This window comes from Canis lupus, chromosome 33 (assembly GCF_011100685.1).
Source record: "Canis lupus familiaris isolate Mischka breed German Shepherd chromosome 33, alternate assembly UU_Cfam_GSD_1.0, whole genome shotgun sequence".
Taxonomy (NCBI): Eukaryota; Metazoa; Chordata; class Mammalia; order Carnivora; family Canidae; genus Canis; species Canis lupus.
Window position 1 is genome coordinate 18,733,903 of NC_049254.1, and position 16,512 is coordinate 18,750,414.

Sequence of the window (16,512 nt, forward strand, 5' to 3'; positions counted from 1 at the left end):
CTTTCATTTGATCGGCTAGAAGTCAGTTACATGGTCATCTAATAGTAAGGAGGCCAGGAAACATAATTCAGCTGTGTGCACAAAAAAAGGGAGAACAGATTTTGGTGAACAACTAGCAGTCTACCTCATGTACCTATTCCTTTAAAGTTTTCGTAGGAGGGGTGACAAAGTCAAGATTCTACATTGTAGAATTTTAACTTGTGATACTCTTCCCAATTTAGGAATTACGCTGTCAGAATATTTCCGTGACATGGGTTATCACGTCAGTATGATGGCTGACTCTACCTCTAGATGGGCAGAGGCCCTTAGAGAAATCTCTGGTCGCTTAGCTGAAATGCCTGCAGGTGAGTTTTTGTATTGCTTATCATGTAAGAAGGTTGATAGTATTTTTAGGACTGGCTTAGAACCTCTCTTAAATTTCTTTTTGTTTTTTTTCAGATAGTGGATATCCTGCATATCTTGGTGCCCGTCTGGCCTCTTTCTATGAGCGAGCAGGCAGGGTAAAATGTCTTGGAAATCCTGAAAGAGAAGGAAGTGTCAGCATTGTAGGAGCGTAAGCACATAAACTTTTTCCTTTTCAAAATAAAAATTAAAAGTCATTTATTTTAAAGAGAAAAAATTTAGTTTCCTCTGAGGGTAGTGGTTCTTAACCAAGATTGGACTCCAGGGTCATTCAGAGAGCTCTTTACAATGTAATTGTGTAGGTTTTTTCTGCATATTATGGTTATTTAGCTTCACTGGTTTATTATATTTAAGTCACAATATCTTAAGAATAACTTAGAAAATTATAGACATTAAGATAAGGTTATATCATGGTAAAAACACAGTAAAGATCCATGATCACTACATAAAGCCCCTTTGTTCTTAGAGCTTTTTCTTCCTTCCTGTTTCATCTTTTGATTAGAATCACAAAACTGATTCTCTCATTTCTCATACTAGAAGGCATTTTGTAGTTACTGTTGTTATTTGCAACTTAGGACTTATTTTTATCAGTATTTGTTCTGTAAGTTTTTCTTATTTCTAAAGTTTAGTTCTGAAGTTCTAAAAGTTAGTTCTAAAGTTAACAATAAAATAATATTAAAATATTGACTCTCAAACAATTTTTTTTTTTTTCATATACCAGTTACTTGAACTTTCTAATGAGTTTTTTTTTCCTTTTAAATTTAGAGTCTCTCCGCCTGGTGGTGATTTTTCTGATCCAGTTACATCTGCTACTCTTGGTATTGTTCAGGTATATCTTTTCCTAGTGTAGTCAACTTCTGACCTTTCCCTCCCTGCTTCTTCTCTAATGTTATCTAAATCATCGTGAAGTATTTAATTTATTCACTAAAGAGTAAGCAGTAGGAAAATTTGTTTTAGGAATATTCTTGTCACTGAGAGCTTAGCTCTTTGTGTAAGATTTAGAACAAACCTAATTTCTGTAAGTGGAAAATACATCAGTAATAGCAAAGTTTTATTAGTGTTAGAATAATACTACCCTTTAGGTGAGAGTAGCCCCTAGTTGCAAAAACAAATAGGCCTAAAGATGCATAATGGCAAAAACTCAGTAGAAGTTTCTTTTTTCTTGTAGTATGGTCTAAAGCATCTTTTTTCTCGTAGTATGGTCTAAAGCAGATGATCGTGTCAGAGGGCAGCTTTTTTCCGCTAATAATTCAGAGACCAGGGTTCCTTCCAGCTTGGGGCTCCACAGTCGCTTAGCCTGGTAACTGTCTGTGTCTGGCTAGCCTGAGGGAAACTGTGGAGAAGGCACACCCACTCTGAACTCTTGGCTCAGATGCAGTCACCCCACTCACTCTGTTGGCCACACCCAGATGAAAGCAAAACTGCAAAATGGAGTTTCTGCCTACACAGCTGCTTCCCAGCCGCAAGGCATGAGTTGTAGTGGATAGCTTGTCAACTGGTCATCAGAAGAAGCCTAAATGAAGGATGTATGCAAATTAGGGCTATAGTAAAGAAAATAAACGTTGATGTATTCATATAACTCTCACATTTTGAGTTTAAATTGCAGAGAAAGGGGGAGCAAAGTTAAGAATGTATAAAATATATGTGAATGGCCTCAGAAAAATGACTGTTAAGATCCTATTGGATTGGCCCTTAAGGAATTGAATTTAGTCAGAATGTTTCATGATGTATGACCAAAGTGAAGAATCCATTCTATCTCAGTAAGCATTTTCTGATTCCTCTGTTTATATTGCAACATAATAAATCTTCAGCAGAGCCCATTAATTTTCTTCTTACTATCAGATTTACCACACTATTAAGGAAATTCAGATACAATTTGAATTTGATTTATTTTTTTTTATTTTTTATTTTTTTAAACTTATTTTTATTTATTTATGATATAGAGAGAGAGAGAGGCAGAGACGCAGGCAGAGGAGAGGGAGAAGCAGGCTCCCTGCCAGGAGCCCCATGCGGGACTTGATCCCGGGTCTCCAGGATCGCCCCCTGGGCCAAAGGCAGGCACCAAACCGCTGAGCCACCCAGGGATCCCTGAATTTGATTTATAGATAGTATCCATCCTGAAATTAAAAGGAATATATTTTTTAATATTTTAAGTTTTATTCTATTTCAATTATATGTGGGATATACTAAAAAGATTGATAATTTGACCCAAAAATTACAGAATTGTATACTTAGGACAAACAAATATACTTCAATTTTGGGACTCCTGGGTGGCTCAGCAGTTGAACGTCTGTCTGCCTTTGGCTCAGGGCATGATCCCAGAGTCTCAGGATTGAGTCCCATATCAGACTCCCTGCATGGAAGCCTGCTTCTCTCTCTGCCTGTGTCTCTGCCTCTCTCTCTTTCTCTCTCTCTCTATGTGTGTTTCTCATGAATAAATAAAATCTTAAAAAAGAAAAACAAAACTTTTTTTTACTGCTTTTTATTTAAGAAAAAATCATTGTATATGTTTGTTTTCTTTTTAAATCAGGTGTTTTGGGGCTTAGATAAGAAACTAGCTCAACGTAAGCATTTCCCCTCTGTCAACTGGCTAATCAGCTATAGCAAGTACACGCGTGCTTTGGATGAGTACTATGACAAACACTTCACAGAATTTGTTCCTCTGAGGACCAAAGCTAAGGAGATTCTGCAGGAAGAAGAAGACCTGGCAGAAATTGTACAACTTGTGGGAAAGGTGAGTGGTTAAGTCCCATGGAGGACAGATCTGTCAGTTATGCTGATATGTTGTACCTTGGACGTGCAGATTCTTGCCTAGCAAAATAAGTACTTATTGAATATTTTTTGAACTAAAGAAGTTTAGCTTATCTTTTATTCAGCAGATATTTGAAGGTCCTATTTATGTTCTAAAGTTGGAAAGATGATTATTGTTTTGATTATTGTTGAGTAACAAACCACTCCTAATATTTAGTGGTTTGAGTAGTGTTTTACTGCTTCTACTTTTGGGTTTGATGGACTGTTGGAATTCTTGACTCAGGCCCTTCATACAGTTGCAATCATATGGTGGCTGGAGTCATCTGAAATTTTCTTCCCTCATATGTTTAGTGCCTGGGCTAAGATGATTAGAACAGCTAGGCCTTGGCTGGCATTTCTCTCTCTATGTAGTGTCTCCATGTAGCAGTGTAGGGCTCTCAGAGTGTTTAAAGAGAAATGGAAACCAACAGCCTCTTAAGCCTGGGCCCCAAAACTAGTATATCACTTCTATCTTATATTCTGATCAAAGCAGCCACAGAGCTTGCCCAGATTCCAGAAGAGGGGCTTGTACTTCAAAATGGTCAATCAAAAGGACTAACTATAAATTGTTAGGACCTTTGTATTCTTTTTGATCCTTTGTAGCACTTTGCATGGTCCCAGTTATATTGTAGATGAGAAAGAAACACTTGATTTATTTTTATTTCTTGAAATAAAATATACCCATCACCAACCAAATTAGAGGTGGCATGGTTTAGATCTATTATATTTTTTCAGGAGCACTGGGGCTAAAAATCAAAAAGGTTGGATGCCAGTTTCTTTAATAATTAGCTGTGTGACCTTAAACAAGTGACTTACATTCTTGTCTGTGTCTTGATGATTCACAGGAGGATGGTGTTAATAGATTTAACCAGAGTACATTCCAAAACCAAATGACTTCTCAGCTAGTATGCAGTGGCTAGTCAGGACCTCAGAGTTCTTGATCTGGTTCTGTTCTTTTTATTATATCTTATAAAGTCACCTCTTAATTCTTTTTTTTTTTAATTTATTCATGAGAGAGACAGAGAGAGAGGCAGAGACAGGCAGAGGGAGAAGGAGGCTCTCTGTGGGGAGCCCTATGTGAGACTCGATTCCAGGACTCCGGAATCACGCCCTGAGCCAAAGGCAGAAATGCTCAACCACTGAGCCACCCAGGCGTTCCACCTCTTAAATTCTTTTTCCACAAATGATAGTATTATTAGATTGCTAGCACATGTTAAATACTCATTTTCTATAAATGAGTACTGTGGCCCTAGTTAAGAGGAACTAGAAACAGAAGATCTCCAGAACCAGACAAAGACAATATAAGACCAAAAGATCTCAGGCTAATTTGGTTTATGAATGTAGGTATCAAAATCCTAAATGAAATGCTACTATTTACTAGGTTCTGCAGGGTATTAAAAAGAATAAAATATCATGAGCAAGTAAAGTTTATCTCAGGAATGCAAATATGATTCAACACTGAAAATCAATTATTGTAACTCACCAATGTAATATAATGGGAAAAGGATATCTGAACTAATATGGAAGAAGTATTTGAAGTTCATCATTTATTTACAGTTGTTTGGTTTTTTTTTTTCTCTTGAGAGAGAGAGAGAGAGAGAGAACAAGAGTGAGTGGGAGGTACGGCAGGGGGCAGAAGGAAAGGGAGAGAATCCCAAGCAGGCTCCATGGTCAGTGAGGACCCCAATGCAGGGCTCAATTCCACAACCCTGAGATCATGACCCAAGCTGAAATCAAGAGTCCAACACTTAACCAACTGAGCCACCCAGGTGCCCCACTTATTTATAGTTTTGAAAATCTCTTAGCAAACATGGAATAGAAAGGAACTTCCTTAATTTGTTAAAAGTAACTTACTAAAACCTAGGGAAGGCATTTTACTTAGTGGAGAATTTTCTGATCGTTCTGTTTACAAATCAAAATGCCTACTATCACTGCTTGTGTTCAATAGTATCAGGGGGCCTAACCAATGATATAAGAAAAGAAAGAGATTAAAATACCATTATTTGTAGATAATGTGTTCATATGACAAGAAAAATAACAGAGAAACAATTTGAACTAATAAGGGGGTTCTAGATTTAAGATAAATGTAAAAAATCAAGAGAATTTCTCTATATTTGCAATACCTGTTAGAAAATAAAAATAAAGTGTCCACAATGGTAACAAAAGCTAGACTGTAGGAATAATTTTAAAAATATATATTATTTTTTGGGCACTTGGGTGGCTCAGTCAGTTAAGTCTCTGACTCTTTATTTTGGCTCAGGTCATGATCTCAGGGTCATGAGGTCAAGCCCTGCGTCGGGCTCTGCGCTGGGCACAGAGCCTGCCTAAGATTCTTCCTCTTCCTTTCTTTCTGCCACCTACCACCCCCCCACACACACACTTTTTACAGCTTTTTCTCTTAAAAATAAATTATTTCTTCTATGGAAAACATTTTAAAACTAATAAATGAAACAAAATCTGAAAACAGACAATCCAAGCTCTTACAGCACTTAAGTCTATAATTTTGATGTGATGTCAATCCAATTTCCAGTTGCAGCTTCTGAACAAATTAGCAATGCTTCAAAAATTCATTTGCTGTCACAAAGAATTAAGCTTTTAAAAAAGAATAGTAAAAAGGGAGCTTTTACTCTTTTGGATATCAATATAAAACCACTGTAATAAAAATGTGTTATTGATGAAATAAATAGATCAGTAAAACAAAGCAGAAATGTACTCATGTACATATAGACCTTTCACATTGCAAAGATAGTATCACAGTTCAAGTGAGGGGAGGATGGATTGGATTGTTTTAGTCAGTGATGATGGAAAACTATTTACTGTGGCGCCTGGGTGGCTCAGTTGGTTAAGCATCTGCCTTCAGCTCAAGTCATATCGAGGTACTGGGATGGAGCCCTGCATCAGGCTCCCTGCTTGGCAGGGAGTCTGCTTCTCCCTTTGCCTCTGCCTCTACTCATGCTCTCTCTTCCTCTCTTTCTCAAATAGATAAAGTCTTTAAAGAAAAAAAAAAAACTGTTTACTAGGGAAAAAATAAAAATGCATTATTATCTAATTCCACACAAAATATCTAAATTCCACACAAAAAATAAAAATGCATTATTATCTAATTCCACACAAAAATAGACTCCAGATTAACAATTTAAGTGTGAAAGATAAGACTTTCAAGTTAATAGAAAACAAATGTTAAGATGATGTTTTTGTTATCTGGTTGAAAAAAGGACTTTATAAACAAACCCTCATATGCACCAGCAATAAAACCAACAAAAAAAGGTTTTGATTACGTCAAAAGCAAAGATTTTGTTTTGTTCAGCAAAGGCCTACTATGTATAGAGGTAACAAAACAGATGACTGGGAGGGAGTTTGTAACATCTAAAAGTGGTAAACTGATATCGAACAGGTACAGAGAACTATAAGTTAACAAGAATACTGGAACTCCAACAGACATATGGGCAAAGGAAGGAGCAGGAAAGATTATAGAAGAGGAAACACAAAAGATTAACAAGCCTGTGGAGAAAGGCTCAAACAGTAACGAGATATCATGTTATACCAGTTAAAATGGCAAATATCAGAACGCTGGATAATGCCAAGTCACGTGAGGATAGAGGAACGGTGTACTCTGAGTAGGAGTGTCTGTCATCTGGTGCTGGCATTGTGGATAGCAGTGTCAGAACTTGCTTGTATACCCTCAGACTTAGTGGCTCTGTTACCAGATATTTATCTCAAAAGAAATTCCCAAACAGGTCCTTAACTAGACATGCTTGTGGTGGCAGGGAGGAAATCTCAGTGCCCGTTAATGGGTGCAAAGATGAAAAATAAAAATAAGGAAGTTGTTGGGGTATCTGGCTCAATCGGTTGGGCGTCTGACTCAATGTCAACTGGGGTCATGATCTCAGGATCGTGGGATCCAGTCCTGCGTTGGGCTCCATGCTGGTTGTAGAGCCTGCTTAGAATTGTCTCTTTCCCTCTGCTCCTCCATGTCCCTCAGTGCTGTCTCTACAAAAAAAAAAAAAAAGAGAGAGAGAGAGAGAGAAGTTGCATACCATGGAGAATGAGGTATGCAAGACCTGGAAGCCAACTGTGGCTCACGGCAACATGCATGGATCTGAAAAAGTGCCAAAGACGCAAATATGACTGCCTTACATAGTTTAGAATACTAATACAAAATAAAATACACATTTCACATCAATCTTTGCACATAAAAGGATAAACACAGAACACATTTTAATACCTAACTATGGTTGAAGAGGGGATTAGAGAGAAGAGAGATTTTAAAAACATGAAAAAGAAGATCTGATCCTTACCTCTAAGAAGCTTAGTTGCAGAGAAATGACAGAAGACTGTGGTTAACTTACTGAGCCTGTGCCTTTGCCATAATTTCCTTCTTTTTTTTTTTTTTTTTAAAGATTTTATTTATTCATGAGACAGACATGCACAGTGGCAGAGACATAGGCAGAGGAAGAATCAGGATCCCAGCAGGGGGCCTGATGGAGAACTCAATCCCAGGACACTGGGATCACAACCTGAGCTGAAGGCCGATGCCCAACCACTGAACCATCCAGGTGCCCCTTTGCCATGATTTCCAACAAATCTTTACCTGTTAAGCTGATTAGGGTGATTGCCAAAGTTAAAGCTTTTGAGACAGTGATTTTTTTTTAAAGATTTATTTATTTATTCATGAGAGATACACACACAGAGAGAGGCAGAGACACAGGCAGAGGGAGAAGCAGGCTTCATGCCAGGAGCCCAATGTGGGACTCGATCCCTGGACTCCAGGATCGCGCCCTGGGCCAAAGGCAGGCATCAAACCGCTGAGCCACCCAGGGATCCCCGAGACAGTGATATTTAAAGAAGCTCTAACAGCAATTCCAATAAAGTACCTCTCAGACATAGATAAGCGCATGCTTGCTATACTTTGCATTTACATAGTTTCTTCTTTTAAAAGATTTTATTTTTAAGTAATCTTTACCCCCAACATGGGGCTTGAACTCAACCTTGAGATCAAGAGTTGCACACTCCACTGCTAAACTAATCCAGCCAGGCACCCCATGCATGTACATAGTTCCAAACCGCATGTGATTTTTTTTTTTTAATTAATTGCTTATGGGATGTCGGGGTTTTGGGTTTTTTTTTAAACAAACTCAAGACTCAGAATTCAAATAGTTAAGCTAGCAAGACAGGATGTGAAGAAATTGTTTCAAAAAAAACATTATTTGTTATATCCATGTTCATAGTAGCATAGTATTCACAATGGCTAAGAGGTAGCAGCAATCCAGCTGTCTTTTGATTAATGAATGGATAAGAAAAATGCATGTATATGTATATGTATATGTGATGGGCTATTATCAAGTCTTAAAAAGAGAGGAAAATTCTAACACATGCTTTAACATGGATGAACCTTGAGGACATTGTGTCAGGTGATATAAAGCAATACCAAAAAGACAAATGCTATATGATTCCATCTGAATTAGTCACATTCATAGAAACAGAAAGTAGAATTGTGGTTACCAGGGTCTGGGAGAGGAGGAAAAGGAGAACTACTATTTAATGGGTATAGAGTTTCAGATTTGCAAGAACAATTAGAGAAATCTGTTGTGAATATACTAAGCACTACTGAACTACACTCAAAAAGGTAAGATGAAAAACTTAGGTTGTATGTTTTTACCACAATAAAAAAATCAACAAGCAGTTATAAAGTGAATTTGTTAACTATAGATGATTGTGTGTTGATTATATAGTTTTTGCCTGCTCAATTGATTGTAATCACTGGTCCCACATTATAGAAGTTGATTTCTAAAAATATATTTTTCTTCTAGGCTTCTCTAGCAGAAACAGATAAAATCACTCTGGAAGTAGCAAAACTTATCAAAGATGATTTCTTACAACAAAATGGATATACTCCTTATGACAGGTGACCTATCTTGATTTTCTTTTTTTGTTTGAGGATTTTCTGTTGAGTTTTGAAGAAAAAGCTGCCTCCTTTTTTTTTCTCAGACACAACTCTGACTCGATATATAGGTTTATTTTGTATGTTCATAGCAAACATCTAACTATCTGTCTCCCTATCTTGATTTTGCTCATTTGTACAGTGATGACTGTATTGTCACTCATTATCCAGCCATCTTTAATTAGATTGTGGCATAGTGTGTGGAGCCCGGGGATCATTGCCTCCTTCAGATGCTTTTCTCACTACCTGTTAAAACTGCCCATGCCTCTTCTACTCTTTTCCTAAGTAATTATGTCCTACTTTCCTGTTCCACTTCCCAATAGTCCTAGTATCTTTCTTTCCACTGTAGTCTCTGTTAGACATCCCACTTGTGTCTACTACTGCTGTGGTTCACTTAAAGCCTCCATTTCTTTTAAACTTCATTAATTTGAGCCCTTTCATTGTAGGCTAGCTTTTCTCCCTCAAATCATATTTGGATTGAAGAGGGAACTGAACAAATAGGAAGATTACTAGAATGTAGGACAAGCAGAAAATATGACAATATAATCAGTAAGCCTCAAAAATCTCTATCAGGGGGCACCCGGGTGGCTCAACAGTTAAGCATCTGCTTTCCACTCAGGTCATGATCCTGGAGTTCTGGGATCAAGCTTCTCCCTCTCTGTTTGCCTACTTGTACTCTCTCGCTCTGTCAAGAAAATAAATAAAAATCTTAAAAAAAAGTATCAGGAACTTAAGAAGCTCTGGCTACCCATACAAAGATAACTCAACCAGGGGAAAATTCTTTGGAAAGTGAAGTACAGAATGTGCATGAAATTGTGTATGCAAGTGTGTTTAAATGTGTCAGAAAGTTAGTAAGCATGCATGTGATCCAAGTTGAATATTAACTTTTGTGTCCTCATTGTTAAAAGGTATGGGTAAAATGAAAACGAACTCATTAGTGGAGGGACTACTATTCACTTTAGGAAAAGGCAGTTTTCTGTTTTTCTATTACTCATTAAACCTTAACCCCACTTGACAGGGAGTCTTTGGAACTCAGTTATTTTACCATTTGGGTTGTTACTCCTTTAACTGCACTGTACAGGAACAGACCCTCAGAGAGTTGTTAGATTATAGCAGTATTGTTTGATTGTTCTTCCTCTGATTATTTTACTAGATAAAAATAAATATCACTCTTAAAGTAAATAAACAAATATCTCTCCATCTATCTGTCCACTCCATATTCCATCTCTGCCCAGAAACTCAGGTTAAATCTTTGTTAGTCTTTTCCGCTTTTTTTTCCCATTCATTATTATCATCCAATAAATCTAAGTAGTCTGCATATTTATATAAAGAAGCTGATGCTCTGATATTTTATAGATGGAAGTATGAACCTGGTTTGGATTTTATTTTTATTAATTATTTTGGTTTTCATTTATACCCTAGGTTCTGTCCATTCTACAAGACAGTCGGGATGCTGTCCAACATGATTGCATTTTATGATATGGCCCGTAGAGCTGTTGAAACCACTGCACAGAGTGACAATAAGATCACATGGTCCATTATCCGTGAGCACATGGGGGAGATCCTCTATAAACTTTCCTCCATGAAATTCAAGGTATGTTTTGTTCCTACTTACCTTTTTTTACTGGGAAATATTCCTTTTTATTTTTTTTAACTCTTTACCAACAGTGTATTTATTCACAAACCTGGTGTGTTGAACTTGGGTTTATCATTTTCACACATGCTCAGGTTATGTAGAATCAGAGCAGACCACAAATTTATGTTCAAATAGAGTTCTGGAGATAAAAATTATAGTATGTCATGTCTAAAATAAATGCTGACATGTTTTCCCTTTTGTCTTAACTGTGGGCAATTTAGAGCTAAAATCATGGCTGAGCAGCAATTACTTTTCCTCACGTACCTATTACCATTTTACCTCCATGCTCATCTGAAATGACTGCTTCGGTTTACTTCTGAGTATCCTATTACACATCATATTTTTCCCCCATTACACATCATTTCTAACTTTTAGGTGGATTCTCTCTCTCTCTTTTTTTTTTTTTTTTGAAGTATACAACATATAGATGATTTAATGAAATCATCAGTAGAAACTCCAACATGTAAGATTTTTTTAAAAATATTTGGTCAGTTGGGTTGTATTTAATTATCAAAGTCACGACATCCAAGTATATTTACCAATCACCTAATGAGAAACTGAGAAGGATTCTCTGCGTGTATATGTAGTGTTTGTTTACACTATAGGGTGAAAGTAAATCTGTAAAAATAGACACTCACTGTATCAAGAATTTTAAAATATTCACACTCTTTGAGTCCTGTCATTCCAATTCAAAACATACAACCCAAGGAAATGATTAGAGATTTTTTTTAGTTGAAGTATAGTTGGCACACAATAATCAGAGATTTTTGATATGAATATATGTAATAGATTATTTATTAAACTTCTTAAATGTCATTCAGGAGTGAAAGTCAACAGAACATTATGGCATGTACATTTTAGCAAGAATATTATGAAGACATTAATAGTGTTTTTTCAAAGAAAAATCCAAAGATATGGGGATATCAGATATCTGAAAAAATCAGGTTGCAAAAAAACTCCTTATGTAACTTGATCCAAATTTTATTTTTAAAAATTATACATTCATTTGGATAAAGAAAATGTGATGTACACATACAGTGGAGTATTATTCAACCATATAAAAAAATAATGAAATCTTGCCACTTGCAACATGTATGGATCTAGAGAATATAATGTTTAGTGAAATAAGTTAGATGAAGGCAAATACCATATGGTTTCACTCATGTGGAATTTAAGAAACAAAACAAATGAGCAAGGGAAAAAGAGACAAACCAAAAAACAGACTCTTATAGAGAACAAACTGGTAGTTGCCAGAGCAGAGATGGCTGGGGGGATGGGTAAAATAGGTGAGGGGGACTGGGGCACCTGGGCGGTTCAGTCGGGTAAGTGTCTGATTCTTGATTTCAGGTCAGGTCATGGTCTCAGGGTCGTTAGATCAAGCCCACATCGGGCTCTGCACTGAGCATGGAATCTGCTTGAGATTCTCTCACTTCTTCTGCCCCTCCCCCTGCTTGTGCTCAATAAATAAATAAATAAATAAATAAATAAATAAATAAATAAATAAATCAATCTATTTTAAAAAGAGAGTCCACTGTTATAATGAACACTGAGTAATGTATAGAATTGTTGAATCACTATACTGCACACTTAAAACTTATACAATACTGTGTATTAATCATACTGAAATAAAAATTTTAAAGTTTTTTTTTTTTTTTTAAATTTTAGAGAGAGAGAGCAAGAGCACAAGCAGGCAAAGGGCAGAGGGAGACACTCCTCAAGCAGTCTCCTTGCTGAATGTGAAGCCAGGCACAGGGCTCCATCCCAGGACCCTTGAGATCATGACTTGAGCCAAAATCAGGAGTCAGCTGCTTAACTGACTGAGCCACCCAGACGCCCTTCAGTCTTTCATGGTTTTGGGTTTTTTAAAGATTTTATTTATTTATTCATGAGAGAGACAGAGAGAGAGAGGCAGAGACATAGGCAGAGGGTGAAGCAGGCTCCATGCAAGGAGCCCGACATGGGACTCGATCCCGGGACTCCAGGATCACGCCCTGGGCTGCAGGCGCTAAACCGCTGAGCCACCCAGGGATCCTGAGTCTTTTATGTTATTAAATATTCTTCTGTAGTATTATTTTGTGGCTGGGGAGTAATATTTTTCTATTATTAAGTATTTAGGAAATTTCCAATTATTGGTATGGACAGCTTGGTTTATGTAGTTGGTTTTGTGTATTTTCCTATTATAGGTTCCCAGAAGTAGAATGAATGATTGGGTTAGAGAGCTTCAATATTTTAAAGCCTCTTTTACACATACTACTCAAGATGTTTTCCATAGGAATTTAAAATGTGATGCATTTTAAGATTATTTTAGAAATTTTACTTCCCTGTGCCAGTGTGATACCGTGAGACCTTGAACAGTAATTGTGTTTTGACTAAACGAATTCCAGCTATTGTGTACGTGCGGTAGAATGCATCGAGTGTGTGATACTGCGTAATTTCCCCATCTTTTGCATATTGTTGAGGATAAATCCATTGGTCATTGAATACAGTTAGCAGGCCAATTACAAAACCAAAATTTTGGGGATCCCTGGGTGGCTCAGCGGTTTAGTGCCTGCCTTTGGCCCAGGGCGCAATCCTGGAGTCCCAGGATCGAGTCCCACATCGGGCTCCCTGCATGGAGCCTGCTTGTGTCTCTGCCTCTCTCTCTCTCTCTACGTCTATCATAAATAAATAAATAATAATAAATAAATAAATAATTAAATAAATAAATAAATAAATCTTTAAAAAAACAAAACAAAACCAAAATTTTGTCTTTTTAAAAAATTGTTTTGTTTAAATGCAATTTAATTGATATAGAGTATATTATTAGTTTCAGGGGGAATCAAAACTTTGTGTCTTTGTTAGGTTGGAGTACTCTTCCTTGTGTACATTTCTACCCTTAAAGGAAAATAAGAGTAATTTTGACTCCTGCCTGCGATTTGCCAGTGTACCTCACTAATACTCAAAATATGTTAAATATAAGTAACTTACTACCTATCTTGAATATTATTTTCCAAAGGTAAATTGAATTCTGTAATGTCTTTTTTCAGGATCCAGTGAAAGACGGTGAGGCAAAGATCAAAGCCGACTATGCACAACTTCTTGAAGATATGCAGAACGCATTTCGTAGCCTTGAAGATTAGAACTGTGATTTTTTTTTCCTTCCTTTCTTCGGCAGGCTCTCACATGTGTATATTTTCCTAAATTTCTCATCTCCAAACCCTTGCTTCTTTACTGTGCAGCTTTAAGACTAGTGCCTATGTGTGTTCTCACTTGTTTCCCTGTTTATCTGGTAGGTCTTCTATGAAACAAACATTCCTTTGTTCCAGTGTTTGAAGAACCTCCGTGATCCTTTCTCCGAAGTGGTGAATGTAGTAAATATGATATATAATGGCTACACTACTGTAAACTTATCTGTGGGGTGACATCCCTCTTTGTCCTAGGTTTGCCCTTTCCTCATCTCCATTAAATCGTAAACAGGACTACTGCATGTACTCTCTTTGCAATAGATTTGGAATGGAAGGCCAGATTTCTATACATTTTGACAGGTACTTTGTGAAATGACTCAATATCTATGTGGTAAGGTTTATAATTGCTTTTTTAAAAACATGAATGATTAATGTTCCAATTATGCATTGCTTCCCCCAGTGTAAATCAGGAATGTTTATAGGAAACTGTTGGGAACTCTACTGTTTTTAAAACAGGCATTTGTGGGACTCAGCACAGTGTATGAAATCACTACCCTCTAAAAAAGTGGAAAAGGAGCCAGGTGGTCAAACTTAAACATCATCTTGTTAAAGCATATTTTATTTCAGTATGAAAAATTCAGTATCAAGGACTATACTACTACGTAACTAGGAAATTCTTTTTAAAAATTGCATTTAAAACAATCACTGGGAACTTGATCCACATCAAACCCTTTTCTTTTCCTCAAACACCTTAGAAGCCTGAGCTTCTAAGAATCATGTGGCAGTGTGGTGGGCAGTGAAATGCCACAGAGAAAGTATTCAGTGTGGTTAAAGGCTGTTTGCACCATTAAGGACCCGCTGGACTGTAGTGATTCTTGGGGCCAGAGTGGCATTGCGTTTTTACAAGATAATGATGTGTGTCATGTGTTTGCATGTTTCTCGGCTTATTGAACTTTTGAACAACCAGTTTACTGGCTCAAAAGATTTCTCAGAATATCTGTAGCAATAGCAGCATAACAGTTTCCATTCTGTTTAATAGGGATGAAATTAATTCTTAATATCTGCTGATGCCAGAATCTGGGTCGTGTGATGAAAAGATAATTTCATCTTGTCTTTTAAGTATATGTTTTAAAATAATAATTTCTGTGTCTGTATAAGGCACACTGCGGAACAGCTCTGAGAGCAACAGTTTCTCATTAACTCTTTCTGACCAATAGTGCTGGCACCGTTGCTTCCTCTTTGGGAAGAGGAAAGGGAATGTGAACAGGTCAAACAATCTCAAATACCCAAATGCAATAGCATAAATAAAGTATTTATTTTATGCCTCAGTATATTATTATTTAATTTTTAGGTAACATATTTCTTTTGGTCTGTTAAGGAAAGATGCCATGAGTAGAGAATTCAGCTCTAGTTTGTTTAAATCCTTTCATTGCATTTTTTTACAGTGGCTTGCTATTCAGGATAGATACTCTTCTATGCAGCTTTTTTTTTTTTTTTTTTTTTTTTTACCTTTCCAAATATTAGAAGATAAAAATTATGCAGTGATTTGTTGAGATATGGACTTAATGGTGCTGCTTTATCAGTTTGCTTCCAATGTGGCCTCCTACCCAGAGGCCCTAAGACCCGTGGAAATGAAAAGGATTTCAAAAATGTTCTATTCCTACCTTAAACCTACCAGCAAACTAGGATTGTGATAGTAATGAATGATAGGATGAAGAAAGTTTGACCAAGTTTTTTTTTTGTTGTTCTGAATTTGCAATGTAATTTCTACTCCCTTTTAAGAATGTTGATGTATGGATGTGAAGATGCTAGAGATAGAAGATGCTCTGATATTCATTATAAGTGTTCCTCCACCTGTATGTTGTAGAATTTCAAATTGGTCACTGATCATATTTGTTTGGTAAGAATGTGTTAAAATTACAACAATCTTTTAAAAAGATGATGCAGTTCTATATTTATTGTGCTATGCCTGGTCCTAGGTGGAGCCAGTTAAACAAGTTTCATATGTATTTTTCCAGTGTTAAATCTCACACATTGTACCCTTTGGAAATTTCCTTCCATCCTGAAGAACGAATAGAAGAGGCCATATATATTGCCTCCTTATCCTTGAGATTTCACTATCTTTATGTTAAAAGTTGTGTATAATTGTTAAAATCTATGAAAGAATAAAAAGTGGATTTAAATTAACATTTTTTCTTTGTGTGTGTGTGTTTGCTAGAAAACATGCCACCTATTTGTATTTTGACTTATTGTTTTCAGTATGAACTTTAAGATTTTTTGTTTTTCCCCTTTTTTTATAGATTGTTACTTAAGATCATGAAATCGAATTGGGGCCCTCACAATAAACTGCAAAAAGTCCTATAATCATATACTGGTATGATTTGGAAATGTAGTCTACAGAATCCCTTATCATTCTGAGTATCATTAAATTAAAAAAATGAATAGTTTCTAAAAATGCACTTATAAATTTAAAGGAATAGTAGTCATTCTATTTTTGACAAATGAATGAAAAGCCTTGCAATTTGTGATTTTGCAAGCCAGATCATTTAAGATCCAATGTAGCAACATGTTATTTAGGA

General features: G+C 36.4%; 1 protein-coding gene across 5 annotated transcripts in view; it reads left to right on the top strand.

Moving 5' to 3' along the window:
* ATP6V1A (ATPase H+ transporting V1 subunit A) overlaps positions 1-16,120 on the top strand; it is a 65,454-nt gene extending 49,334 nt beyond the window's left edge. For all 5 annotated transcript variants that reach the window (XM_038582848.1, XM_038582846.1, XM_038582847.1 and 2 more), the window contains 7 exons: positions 222-344; positions 439-553; positions 1,168-1,231; positions 2,933-3,136; positions 9,003-9,097; positions 10,556-10,727; positions 13,796-16,120. In XM_038582848.1, the coding sequence (XP_038438776.1) occupies positions 222-344; positions 439-553; positions 1,168-1,231; positions 2,933-3,136; positions 9,003-9,097; positions 10,556-10,727; positions 13,796-13,888 (866 nt within the window). In that variant the 3' untranslated portion in view covers positions 13,889-16,120. The remainder of the gene's footprint in view (positions 1-221; positions 345-438; positions 554-1,167; positions 1,232-2,932; positions 3,137-9,002; positions 9,098-10,555; positions 10,728-13,795) is intronic.
* The last annotated feature ends 392 nt before the right edge of the window (positions 16,121-16,512 follow it).